This window comes from Pelodiscus sinensis, chromosome 22 (genome assembly GCF_052426305.1).
Source record: "Pelodiscus sinensis isolate ZL-2025 chromosome 22, ASM5242630v1, whole genome shotgun sequence".
Classification (NCBI taxonomy): Eukaryota; Metazoa; Chordata; order Testudines; family Trionychidae; genus Pelodiscus; species Pelodiscus sinensis.
Genome location: NC_143073.1, coordinates 16,567,437 through 16,581,156, shown reverse-complemented (window position 1 = coordinate 16,581,156; position 13,720 = coordinate 16,567,437). Strand labels below are relative to the sequence as shown.

Below are 13,720 nucleotides of genomic sequence, written 5' to 3'. Positions count from 1 at the left end.
TGCCGCGCGCCCGGGGCCAGCGCTCCCCCCGCTGCGCGCCCGGGGCCGGCGCTCCCCCCGCCGCGTGCCCGGGGCCGGCGCTCCTCCCCGCCCCTCCTGCTGAGTGCCGCGCGCCCGGCGCTCCCCCCGCCAAGCGCGCTCCCCCCACAAGCCCCCGTGCGCCATGTGCCTGGGGCCAGGCCAGCCCCGAGCACCTGGCGGGCGCATTGAAATGCCCCTGCCATGGCGCCCGCGGGCACCGTGTTGGGGACCACGGTTGTAGTGGATTTGTTGGTGGTGGTCTGTTTAACACTTCTACAAAATGCTCCTTCCATCTGTCTGGCTGCTCATCCACTGAGCACTGGTCAGCTACTTACCTCAGTGGATGAGCAGCTCCGTCCATAGTAATCATAGCTTAAATGCAAGATAGCAGATCTCTTTTTTAATGCACTTTTTCAATGTGCTTTTGTGTGTGGATGCTCTCTTTCGGAAGAAGTTTTTTCGGAACATCTCTTTGGAAGAAGTTTTTTCGGAAGATCTATTCTGAAAAAAGGATCTTCTGAAAGATGCCTGCAGTCTAGACTTAGCCGAAGGTATAAGTTGTCCCCAAATTGGAAATGGTTGTGAATGAAGACAAAGTCATATAGCTCGGCCACTAGCTGTGCCATGGCATCATCAAGGATACTGTTCCTGACAGTCCTAGTCCATCCTCATTTGAAATATTAGGATAGAGAGTTTCTACATCCATGGTGTCCAGGATTTCCAAGTATATGGATCTTGGGTAGCAGATAGAATACTCCTGTCAGGATCTAGGGGTGTTTCTTTGTAGATTTGGTTCTGTGCTGTTGCAGGGAGTTTTTTGAGCAGATAGTATAGTTTCTTTTGGTATTCCTCAGTGGGGTCAGAGGAAAGAAGCCTATAGAATATGGTGTTGGAGAGTTGCCTGGCAGCCTCTTGCTCATAATCTGACCTATTTATGATGATCACAGTACCGCTTTTGTCAGCATCTGTAATATAACAGGGGGTCTGGGGCACCTCTGAGAGGATCAAATCAGGGTGAATTGCTTATAACCAAGGCTCCTTACAGCCCAAAACTGGGGTCCCCCCTATAAGAAACCCAACCAGTCACACAGAACACTTCAGCAGCCAATCTAGCCAGCAAGAAGTTGCACAAGCAAATCCCCTTAGACATCCCAGCTTTACCTGTGTCACAACCAGCACCAACTTTACACTGATGAGAGGTTATGAACAGCCGTTATTTCAAATTAACTTTAATAGCGTCTACACATACAAACCGCTATTTCGAAATAAATTCAAAATAGTGGAGCCCTTATTTCGAATTTGGTAAACCTCATTCTACGAGGAATAACACCAAATTCAAAATAGCTAATTCGAAATAAGTGCTGTGTAGACACTTATTTCGAATTAGGAGGACTCCAGCCCTTCCCAGTTTCCCCTAGTGGCCACTCTGGGCAAAACCAGGAAAACTCCTCTCCTCCCAGCTCCGGAGCCCTTAAAGGGGCAGACTCGGGCCACTAGGCATGTGAAAGAGCCAAGCCTGCCAGCAGCTGCAGACCTTCAGCCAGTGGCCACATGATGGCAACCAGTGGCAGCCAGCTGTCCCCCGCCCAGTCCCCCAGCACCCAGGGGCCATAGACGGTGCGTGCCCTCACGGACTAGTGTGGAGATCATGGACCTCATTGAGATTTGGGGGGAGGTCCCCAACATCCATGATCTCCACACTAGGTGGAGGAACGCTTCTGTCTACAGCCGCATAGTGGCTACCACGGCCAGGAAAGGCCACAGACGCACCCAAGAGCAGGAGCGCCTGATGGTGAAGGAGCCGTGGCAGGCATACACCAGGGCCACCAGGGGCAGCACCACAGCAGGGGCTGACACCTGCCCCTACTTCCCCGCCCTCGACCAACTCCTGGGGGGCAGGGCGGTCTGCGCCAGCCCGGGAGGCAGTGAGCTGGGACCGGAGGGCTCTGAAGTGGGCACACCAGAGGTGCCACCACCAGCTGTCCCGGCACCAGAGTCAGCAGGGTCGTCCAGGGAGGCCATACCAGGTAAATGCCAGCACTTTCCCCTACCTGGGGGGGAGGCGGAGAGAGAGAACAGGGACCACATGCATGGGCCATGCCTCCCATGGATCACGCAGCCACCTGTGCACATGCTCCAGCTGCGTGACACTCAGGGGCTGTGGCTCAATAGGCACATGTGTGTGTGAAGAGATCTGACATGCTCCCAACCCTGGGGCGGGACCCAGCAGGATGCTCTCCCTTCACAAGCCCCCTCTACACAGAGGCAGGGGGCATCTCCCCGCCGCCCTGGCCACACTGTACAGAGCACAGGGGCATGGGTGCAATCTTGGGGCAGCTCCCAGTCCTAGGGAGAGCCACACATCCTGACCATGGCCTCTGTGCAAGCACATCAGCTCTGATGGTGCAGGGCATCGTCGCCCTCACGTCGCGGGGGGGGTCTGGGCATCATCCACTGTGTCCCCAGGGAGAACTGACCACTGCTCTTCTTTCTCTATAGTCGCACCACCTGCTCGTGCAGGGTGCACCACCCCGCCCGGGACATGCTCCCGCACCCGAGGGCTCCTCCGGACCACCACCATGCGGCAGGAGTACTGGGACCAGCGCCTGGGGGCCCTGCGAGCCCTGCACTGCACCATCCAAGCCTGGATGCTGGAGGACCTGCAGCTCTGCCGGGAGCAGCTTGCTCAGGACTGAGCCATGAATTCTAACCTGCAGACCCTGCTGCAGAGCATGCTGCCCTGTGCCGGTCCTGCGCCTGCTGCTCCCCCAACTACTGTTCCTCCTCCCACTCCTGCCCCCCCGCCTCTTCCTCCTCAACCTCCACACCCTTGTCCTCAATCTCCACACCCCCCACCTCAACCTCCGCACCCTCCTCCACATCCTCCCGGGGACACCAAGGCCCCCTCCCCAGCCATGCTGGGAGGTGGTTGGCCCGGCGAGACCCCCAGCCCTAAGTGCTGAGCTTCCCCTCCCCCTTCTTCCCCTTGCTTCCCCCTTCCAGCTCCCTCCTCCCAGTTTTCCCCCTCCCCTCTCCCATCCTCTCTCCTGCCCTCTCCCGCCTCCTTTCCCCCGTCTCCCCAGAGTTTCATTCCTCCTCCCCAGTTGTGTTAAATATAAATATAAAGACAGTTTATATTTTTGAAAATACGTGTCTTTTATTTGACATCAGGAAGGGGGGGCTAGGGACAGGTAAGTGGAAGGACGAGAGGGAGGAAAGGGGCACAAGCCCCCAGTGGGGCAGACCGGGGAGACTGTTAGCGTTCCTCAGGGTGGAAGCTCTCTGCAGGGCCCCTTGGATCCTGACAGCCCCTCGATGGTGCTCCCAGATGACAGCCTGCAGATAGTGCAGCCAGGTTGCTGGCAACGTGTCCATGAAACGCAGCAGAGTCCCTGGGGGCAGGTCTGGTTCCATGTTGCAGAGTGCTGTGATGTCCTGCATGAGGGCAAGCAGAGCACTCCGAGACACAAATGGTTTGCTGTCCCTCAGCGAGGTAGACCAGCAAGCAGAGAAACCTGAGAACTGTCTGTCCGGGATGGGGGGTCGGGTCCCTTTAAGCACAGACCTTGGCTAGCCTGAGGCAGCAGCCCCACACACTAAGTCCGACTCTGATGCCCTTTTGGCACTGGTTCCGGCCAGCCTACCTTCGATTCAGGGTCCACTCAATGTGGACGCGCTACTTCGAATTAGAAAAATGCTATTTCAAATTAGTTTTTGTGTCTAGATGTGTTATTTCGAATTAACTAATTTGAAATAGCGCTGTAGTGTAGACATACCCTGAGATCTTACCCAAAAGAGCACGCTGTGCCAATCCTTTAGAAACTAAAATCTAAAGGTTTATTAATAAAAGAAAGAAAAGATTGAGAGTAGGATGGTTAAAAAAAATACAATACATACATTAATCACCAAGTTCTTGATGCAGGCTCTTAGCAGAGATGTAACAAATTGCTAGCTTAAAAGTCTCTGGAGTACATTCTATGTTAGAATGGGTCAACAAATCCTTCCCAACCCTCTGTCCATAGCAAGGATGCTTCTGAAGTCAAGAGCAGGATTGAAGACAAAATAGAAGCATCCCCAGGATACTTTTATAACCTTGCTCATGCAGAGGGAAATCCATTGTTCTCCTGGGTGATGATGCCTCCCAAAATGGAGCTGACCACATGATTTATAAACTGGTTTATGTTCTTTTTAGGCAAGGATCCATGAAGTATCTAGGTGTGTCTTTCTCAGGCAAGAGGCCATTGTATGCTCCTCAGGTGTCAGTTGGTAACTCTGAAGAGCCATTGTCCATGCAGCATTGAGTAACCGTCCCTCACAATAGGTGGTCGATGCCTACTGCTGTCTCCCAGGCTATGTCTAGACTGCAGGCTTCTTTCAGAAGAACATTTTTTAGAAGAGATCTTCCAAAAAATCTTCTGAAAGAGAGTGTACACACAAAAGTGCATTGAAAAAGCGATCTGCTTTTTCGAAAGATAGCGTCCACACTGAATGGACGCTATCTCGCATTTAAGCTGTGATTGTTATGAACGGAGTGGCCACCAGGGCACCTGTGCTTTTCCTCTTTTCTCTTCTTTCAAAAGAACTTCCCCATCCACACACGGCTTTTTCCAAAAGAGGTCCATGATCTCCACCCTGGACCAGGAAGGCACCCACCTTCTCCGGGCCCTGGCAGACCCCTGGGAGCTGGCAGACTGCTCCTCGGGAGCGGTGGAGGGCTGGCTGCCAGTGGCTTGCTGGCTCATGTTTTGGGGCCACTGGGTCAGGGGCAGTGACTGCTGGCTCTGGGCTGGCAGGCTTGGAGCTGGCACAGGTACTGTGACCAGAGTCAACTCCTTTAAGGGCTCCGGGAAGGGAGTAAGGAGAGGAGTGTTCTTGGTTGAGGCTGGAGTGGCCACCAGGGCACCCTGGGAAGGCTGGAGGCTCCCTATTTCAAAATAAGTGCCTACACAGCACTTATTTCGAAATAGCTATTTCGAATTTGGCGTTATTCCTCATAGAATGAGGTTTACCAAATTTGAAATAAGCGCTCCGTTATTTTGAATTTATTTTGAAATAGTGGTTTGGCTGTGTAGACGCTAGGAAAGTTATTTCGAAATAAGGGCTGTTATTTCTAAATAACTTTGCTGTGTAGACATACCCTAACAGATTTATTGGAGCATAAGCTTTCATGGGCAAAGACCCACTTCGTCAGATGCATCGCTGGGTGCAACAATGATCTGCCTATTCACATTAAAATCCGATAGCGTGACAGCCTCGTTGATTATAGTGTCAGAATTGTTTTTGAGGCTGTGGATAGCATTGTGTTCTGCACGGCTGCAGTTATGGGGCACATGATGTTGTTTGTTCACAATGTCAGCCTGTACATGCTTGCGGAAGCATCCAGTGTAGAGGTCCAGACTGTCATTTCGACCAGCAGAAGTCCATTGAATTCTTTTTCTTATAGTGTTGGTAGGAGGGATCCTGGGGGCCAGTGCAATGTTCAGTGGTGTGTTGGAAAGATTCCTTGATTAGGAGAGGGTAAAAATAGGCTTCCAAGTCACCATAGAACAATATCATGTGCGTGGAGTTGATGGGGCAGAAAGAGAGTCCTCAAGATTGGACAGACTCCTCAGCTGGGCTTTGTAGGTGGTTGGATAGGTTAAAAAAGGTTGTTGGGTGAGTTGAGGGTACCATAGTTGTAACCCCCTGTGGCTTGTAGGGGTTTAGATAGTTTATTGTCCTTTTTTTTTTTTATAAGGAAATGAAGTGTACATTTTAAATGACTTGTCTTGTGTTTGTAAAGTCCAGTCATGTGGAAGTTTGTGTGGAAGTTTGGTTTATTATGAGAGTTTCCAGTTTTGAAAGCTCATTATTGATCTTCTCCTATTTGCTATATAGGTTGCTGATTAGGTGGTTCTTTAGTTTCTTTGAAAGTGTGTGGCACAATCTCTCACTATAGTTTGTGCAATATATTGATTGTAATGGATTTTTCACTTTCAGTCCACTGGGTATCATGTCCATCTGTTTGCACTTGGAGAGGAAGATTATATCTGTTTGTATCTGTGTGAATGTCGTCATGAAGTTGATGGATTTCCACTTCATACAGCTAATGCAGTGCCTTGCATGGTGAAAAGTCTTGGTGGAGTAGTCATGTTAGTCTGTATCTGCAATAGCAATGAGGAGTCCTGTGGCACCTTAGGGTACGTCTACACTAGCCCCTTAGATCAATCTAGGGAGGCTAATGAGGGTGTCCGAAATTGCAAATCAAGCCCGGGATTTATATATCCTGCGCTTGATTTGCATGTTCCCGGCCGGTCGCCATTTTAGAAATTGACTAGCCTGAAGTAACTGCCTGTGTCTATATGTGGCAGTGAAACGGGATTCCGATTTAAAGCCCTAACTCGAATTAGCTGATATTCCTCCTGCAATGAGGTTTACCAGCTAATTCGAATTAGGGGCTTTAAATCGGAATCCCGTTTCACTGCCGTGTGTAGACGCGGGCAGTTACTTTGGGCTAGTCAGTTTCTAAAATGGCAACCGGCTGGGAACATGCAAATCAAGCATGGGATATTTAAATCCCGGGCTTGATTTGCAATTCTGGTCGCCCTCATTAGCCTCCCTAGATCGATCTAGGGGGCTTGTGTAGACGTACCCTTAGAGATGAACAGATTTATTAGGGCATAAACTTTTATGGGTAAAACCCACTTCATCAGATGAATTGGAGTATAGTTTACAGAGACATGAGTATATATTGTGGCAAAGCTCTGGGCATGTGCTGTGGGTCTTGTGCTTCTAGGCAGTTATTGTATGCCTCAGAGGTTCGCTGTGACCCCCCCCTCCTCCCCACACACTGCCTCTTATCTTTTCTAGATGCCAGGGTCACAGTATACTGAGCCATCCTCATCACTGGCAAAGTCAAGGGTGAAGCCCCTCCATAATCCTGGCCTCCCTTTCTAGGAACAGACTTTTTTTAGTGGCATGGGGAGGGTTGGTGAAAACCCAGGGAGAGCCCACTACTCCAGGTTCTGGCCCAGGAACACTAGATAGCAGCAACTGTCAGGGTATTTCCCCTAACCCCAGTACAGCAACCCTTTCCCAGGACCACTTCAGCAAAAGCTCCTTTAGTACCTTCTCCCTGATACTTGAGCAAATCTTTCCGACTTTAGCTGAAATACTCTTTCCTCTTTGCATCCCCAGCTCTTGAACAACACACTTCCTCCTCTAAGCAAAATGCAGGACAATGTAGCACTTTAAAGACTAACAAGATGGTTTATTAGATGATGAGCTTTTGTGGGCCAGACCCACTTCCTCAGATCAAATAGGAGGAAGTGGGGCTGGCCCACGAAAGCTCATCATCTAATAAACCATCTTGTTAGTCTTTAAAGTGCTACATTGACCTGCATTTTGCTTCAGCTACCCCAGACTAACACGGCTACATTTCTATCACTATTCCTCCTCTAAGTCCTTCACTCTTCTCCTTCCCCCTCTCTTACCTGGAGGGAAACCTTTTAAAGAAGCCCAGCAGGCCTTAATTGGCTGCAGTTGCCTGTTTAGCCTGCTGCTTCATGCAAGCTCTTAACTCAGATGCCTACCTTGATTATGTGGCTGCACTCTCTGTCAGTTTATTCAAAAAACAGAAAACCATTCAACCAGCTCCCAGTATCTCTACCCTCCACCAATCTATAGTAGCCAACTGCCCTGTGTCTGCCACAATATATAAGAAAAACTTATAAAACAACAGTCTGGTAGCACTTTAAAGACTAACAAAACATGTAGATGGTATCATGAGCCCACTTCTTCAGATGACCGACAATATATAAGGCCAACAAAAGAAAGAGGGCACTTGTGTAAATGAGGCTAATCAAGTCAGGGTGGAAGTGGCTTATTCACAGCAGTTGATATGGAAATGTGGGTATCAAGAGAGAGGAAATTGCCTATATAATGTGTTAACCAGTTAAGATCTTTATTGAATCTTAAGTTGATAGTATTGAATTTGCTAATTAATTCCTGTTCATCTGTCTCCTTTTGTAATCGGGTTTTGAAATTCTTTTGTAGAAGAATAGCTACAGGCAGTCCCCGACTTACGCGGATCCAACTTATGTCGGATCCGCACTTACGAACGGGGCTTTCTCGCCCTGGAGCTCGCAGGCAGCGGTCCGCCACCTCGACCTCCGGGGCGAGAAAAGCTGCTCCCGGTGTCCCTGGTCTGCTAGGGACCGTCTCCAGCAGACCAGGGGCACCGGGAGCAAAGCCGCAGCCACGGCGGGATCTTGCGCTTCTGAGGCTTTGCTCTCGCTGCCGCTGCGGCTTTGCTCCCCGTGTCCCTGGTCTGCTGGGGGGGGGGGCGCAGCTAGTGTGCTCCCCCCCCAGCAGACCAGGCTTTTGTTGTGGACCCTGGGGCAGAGCAGCTGGGGCGCTGCCGGTTGGTCCCGCAGCGCCGCTCTGGGCACTACTGGACCAACCCGGCAGCACCCCAGCTGCTCTGCCCCAGGCGTCCTGATTCAGCCGCTGCTGGTCAGTTTCAGCAGCGGCTGAATCAGGACGCCTGGGGCAGAGCAGCTGGGGTGCTGCTGGGTTGGTCCAGTAGCGCCAAGGAGCGGCGCTATTGGAGCAACCCAGCAGCACCCCAGCTGCTCTGCCCCAGGCATCCCCAAGTCAGCTGCTGCTGAAACTGACCAGCGCTGACTACAGGAAGCCCGAGGCAGAGTTGCTCTGCCCCGGGCTTCCTGGAATCAGCCGCTGATCAGTTTCAGCAGCAGCTGACTTGGGGACGCTTGGGGTTCTTAAGTTGATTCTGTATGTAAGTCAGAACTGGCGGTCAGTTTCAGCAGCGGCTGAATCTGGATGCCAGTTCCGACTTACATACAGATTCAACTTAAGAACAAACCTACAGTCCCTATCTTGTACGTAACCCGGGGACTGCCTGTACTTTTAAATCCATTATTGAATGTCCAGGGTGGTTATAGTGTTCCCCTACAGAGGTGTGTGTGTTACCGTTCCTGATGTCTGGTTTGTATCCATTTATCCTTTGGTGTAGAGACTTTGGCCAGAATACATGGCAGCGGGGCATGGCTGGCACATGATGGCATAGATCACATTAGTGGATGTGCAGATGGATGAGCCTCTGATGTGGTGGCTTTTGTCGTTAGATCCTATGATGGTCTGAATGTAGGACATGAGGAATGGTAACATACATAAACCTGTAGGGAAATACTTTAACCTCTGTGGCAAGGTTCTTGCCCAGGCCCCTCACCCTGGGATGCCTTATTTCCTACCACCTTCTATTTATAAAGCGTTGTTTGTCATTCCTTCAGCCAACTCAGCTAGCCTCTCCTTCTGGCTGGGGAGCACACTCAGCCACTCTCTGGCTCCTCCCCTTCCACTTCCCCTCTGGCTGCCTTATCTAGCCTTCTGGCTAATGAGACCCACAGATATTTCCCACTAGGTCCTAAGGCATGGGCTTGCTCAGCTGGCTTCCGCTGTTCTTTTCAGACAATCTGTAGTGACAGACCTCTGGCTTAGCTGCAGCCTGTCACACCTCCCTGGACATTCAGGAACTGATTTAAAAGTAGCAACCTTTCCACAAAAAAATTTCAAAACCAGATTACAAAAGGAGACAGCTGAACTGGAATTCAGTGATTGTAGTGGAATTCAGTTCCAGTGATTAATTATTCATCCTGTTAAAAATGTACACCTTGTTTCCAGTCTGAATTTGTTTCACATCAATGTTGGATCTGCTGTTCCCAGATAGATTAAACAGCCCTTTGGTGTCAGAAATCCTTTTCCCTGGGGCAGCTATTATGGGCGGCGATCATACCATCTCAAAATAATCCAGCTTTACTCGCTTACTACCTGTCACATTTTCCAGCCCTCAAACTGATTGTAGATTATCAAGCCAGAAGGAATCACTGGGATCTGATCAACTGCTGTATAACACAGGGCATGGGTTGAATTAATCCTTCCTCATTGCTTTTTTATGAACCCTTTCCATTTGATCAACACCCAGGTAATATATGGGCATCAGAGCTGGATACAGAATTGCAGTATAATAACTATATTCTCTTTCATGTCTGACTACTTAATGCTTGTGTTCTAGGATGCGATGGTGCTACCAGCTTCACATTTCAAGAAGAAAACCTTTCTGAAAGGTTAGTAATACAACCCAGCTACTTTTGCAGTGTCTTAAAAGGTCAGATTGTAGCCACATTGCAAGGTGGCTAATGTAACAAATTAAGAAGGGTTAGGGTAAGGTCTGTGATACTCAAATTAATATTGTTTACTCATCTACCATCCTGGCTTTCATGGAGCAGGAGGAATTGGGACTGTGTCTTTTAGTTGCCCATGTATACTTGTCCAAACCAACCAGGATGAAATGTGTACCTGCTTCAGACAGCTGACTGTTCTTTCCCACAGAGCTCCATCAATTGTTTTTGAGGGAGGCATGGTCCATTGGTTAGTATTGTTGTTATAATTACTTCTGCTTTATTGCCATTGTGCCAGGGACTGTACAAACACAGAACAAAAACATAGTCTCTGCCCACAGTGATTACAACGTAAGACAAAAGTGGAGACAGATAGAAGGGAGAATACAAGCAAACAATGAGCCAGTATGAATTAGTATGGCATGCAGAGGTCTTAGCATACCAGCAGCCTAGCTATGGTCAAGTTTTTTGTTGTCTTTGTGCTAACGGAGAGTTTTGAGGAGGAATTCATAGGTGGATATTGGGACAGTTTTGCAGATGTAAAGAGATTTGGTGGTCAAGTTGGATTTTATTCCTTGCTCTGGAAGAGGAGTGGGATCTAGAGGTTAGAAGCAGTGGCATGGGGGCAGGAGTCTGGACTCCTGGGTTTTTTTTCCTGTCTTGGCTATAAGCTTGCAAAAGGTAATCCAGCCATTGTTTCAGCTACACCAGACTAACACGGCTACATTTCTATCACTATTCTTAGTGCAGTTGTCACTGACATGTCAGCCATTCATCCCCAGAACCTAGGCAGACCACACTCATTGGCTCTTGTTTGTAAATAACAACACATTTTTATCTTTGTTTGTGCAAGAAAACACAGGTCCAGTGTTTGGGAGTGAGCGCTTACAAAAGAAGAGCAAGGGACAAGAGCCAGTGTCCAAGGAATGTACAGACAAAAAAGAGGCCCGAATTGTGAAAGAAAGACAGGAGAGTGGGAGGAGTGATACCAAATGTAAGATCAAGTTGCTCTATCTAGCTCAGGCCTAAGTTGTAACTCCTCCTGCCAGAGATGATCACTTCTAGATCGTGAGTTTCAGTCTGGTGCCAGTTGTATATGATTGAAAACCTGGAATCTCAGTTCAGTTTCTTCCTATCACAGTTGGCATCAGCTGGCCTCCCAGCTAGCAACCTCAGTTGTGAGGCCAAGGATTGAATGGTCCTGGAGATCAAAATCTCCTCCCAGCCTCTGTGGGGAGCAGTGTAACTTAGGAGTGCAAATTGGAGAAGCTGGGAGGGGGTGACAAGGGATGGCTCACTTGATGATCACCTGTTCTGTTCAGTCTCTCTGAAACACCTGGCATTAGCCACTGTGGAAAGACAGGTGGACCATTGGTCTGACACAGTACGGCCGTTCTTATGTTTTTTCGTTATGTAGAAATGGAGTCCCTCACAGCCTTTCCCCCATGCCATAGAGATTTTGACGGAAAAGTCTGGAGAATCTCTGATATGTGAGGCTATGTTGACTCACCATTTGATTTACCAATGGGAGAGGGGCAGAGGATTTGTGCTTTTCTGGCATGATTCATTCTTCCTTTTCCTTGTTGGATTCTGAGGATTGCATTGGTTTGTATTCCTTGCAGGCCTTAAGAAAAAGTTCACTGTTCCAGGAAACAAAAGCCTAGGATCCAACCAGCCCAAACCACCAGTGGGAGGAAGCAAAGTTAACCTTATACCATCTTGTCAAGATGACTTGAATCCGGAGGTTCTGGAAATGTTGCAGGTGAAAGACAGTTCCACCATGAACCACCCAAAGGCATATAGCAGTGGTGTGGTCTTTGAAGAACTCCAGAAAGCGGAAGAGCTAGAGAAGGCCAAGGAAGCACCTGACATCCAGGAAACAGAGAAAAATGAATCCTCTGAAGATTGTTCCCTGATCTTATTTGAAGAGTAGCCACTGAAATAACAAACCTGCCATGGGGCAGCAGAGTCATACTATCTCCCTGAAGGTGATGGGAATTAGAGAAAAATTAGAAAGCAAAGTGCTCCAGAAAAGTGGCTGGTTTATGGGAAAATAAATTCAATCTAGTTTTAACTTGGTTTGTGTTTGAGGAAGATGTGAGACTGTTGGGACAACAGCTGTGGATTTTAACATCTAGCTCTGCCTATAAAGGTTTCCCTCTCCCTCCTCTGAAATATTAATCTGTAAAGATAGGGGGGAATCCACAATATTTTTTTAAAAAAACTTAGGGTGCTGAATCTTGTGTAATTCTGCCAGCCTCACACAGCGTGTCATTTCCTTGGATCTCATTTCCAGTGCATGATTTTTTTAAACAGTTTTTGATCATTCAAGGTATTGGGTGATAGAGCCAGAGTCATTAATGGAATTACACTGATTTACATCTGGTACAGATTGAACCTGTGTATAAATTGCTGCCTTTATTATTATGTCTTTACAAATGGCTGAATATAAAGAGCAGCTACTGGCTCTTCAGATCGGAAAGCATTTGGCGTCCAAGTTCTGGATCTAAATTCCAGTATAACTATTCTATAATCTGTTATGTTCTAACTCCCTTACAAACCTAGCCACATGCTGCTGGTGAAATTCCATAATTATTAGTCCCATGCATAAAAAGTAGATATATGAGATACAAGATAATGATACCTGAACTTCCTAGTTGCTACTGTTGTGTTTAACAAGTTACTGGATTTGTAGTTTTATGTTTATCTGTTACACACTTGTAAAAAGACTGGCTTTTATGCATCCAGTAGGGGAAAATTTGCCCTATGGAGTGAACCAACCCTCTGAAGGCACAAGTGGGCATAAATAGACCTTTTCCATGGGGATTAATTTCCCTCAGAAAGTTGAGTCCAAGTTAAGGGTTGACTAAGGATGGCAGAACTAGGTCTTAAGAAGTTTATGGCTGCAACACCCTCAAAGGTTAAACACTCATTTACATTCTGTAACGGTTACATGTAAATAAAATCCTGCAGCTTCTATTCAGTCCTGGTTGTAGATAAGCTAAAGTATGATAAAATTCCAATTCTTGGTTCATTACAGTGTCTTTAACTCCATTGTTTTTATTGTTGCGTCTCAGCCAGTTGGTTTTCAACACCTACTCATACTAATCACGGTAGCTTGATTAATTAATGACTCAGACGTGACTTAAAAAGCATCTACAGAGATTTGAAAGGTAGCAAAGGGAATCAGGGAGGCCTGGGAAACAGACTGTAGGGAATCTTGAATTGCTAGGATCTAGCAGATGTGATTTAGTAAAGTTTCTCTGATTACTCTTTAAATCTGGACACAGAGGCTGTGTCCAGACTCAGGGGTTTTTTCGGGAAAAGTATCCTTTTTCCGAAAAAACTTCCCCTGCGTCCAGACTCAAGCCATGTTCTTTCGAAATTAAATCGAAAGAACGCGGCTTTTCTTTCGATGGCGGTAAACCTCATTTCACGAGGAAGAACGCCTTCTTTCGAAAGTTCCTCTTTCGAAAGAAGGCATTCTTCAATGTAAATAGGGCTTCTTCGAAAGAGAG

General features: G+C 48.0%; 1 protein-coding gene across 8 annotated transcripts in view; it reads left to right on the top strand.

The window, feature by feature from the left end:
• Positions 1-13,238, top strand: part of ZCWPW1 (zinc finger CW-type and PWWP domain containing 1) — a 115,531-nt gene extending 102,293 nt beyond the window's left edge. For 6 of the 8 annotated variants that reach the window (XM_075907297.2, XM_075907296.2, XM_075907294.2 and 3 more), the window contains 3 exons: positions 10,097-10,148; positions 11,056-11,196; positions 11,825-13,238. In XM_075907297.2, the coding sequence (XP_075763412.2) occupies positions 10,097-10,148; positions 11,056-11,196; positions 11,825-12,135 (504 nt within the window). In that variant the 3' untranslated portion in view covers positions 12,136-13,238. The remainder of the gene's footprint in view (positions 1-10,096; positions 10,149-11,055; positions 11,197-11,824) is intronic. The other 2 variants (XM_075907300.2, XM_075907298.2) reach the window with 1 other exon arrangement.
• Positions 13,239-13,720: the final 482 nt, after the last annotated feature.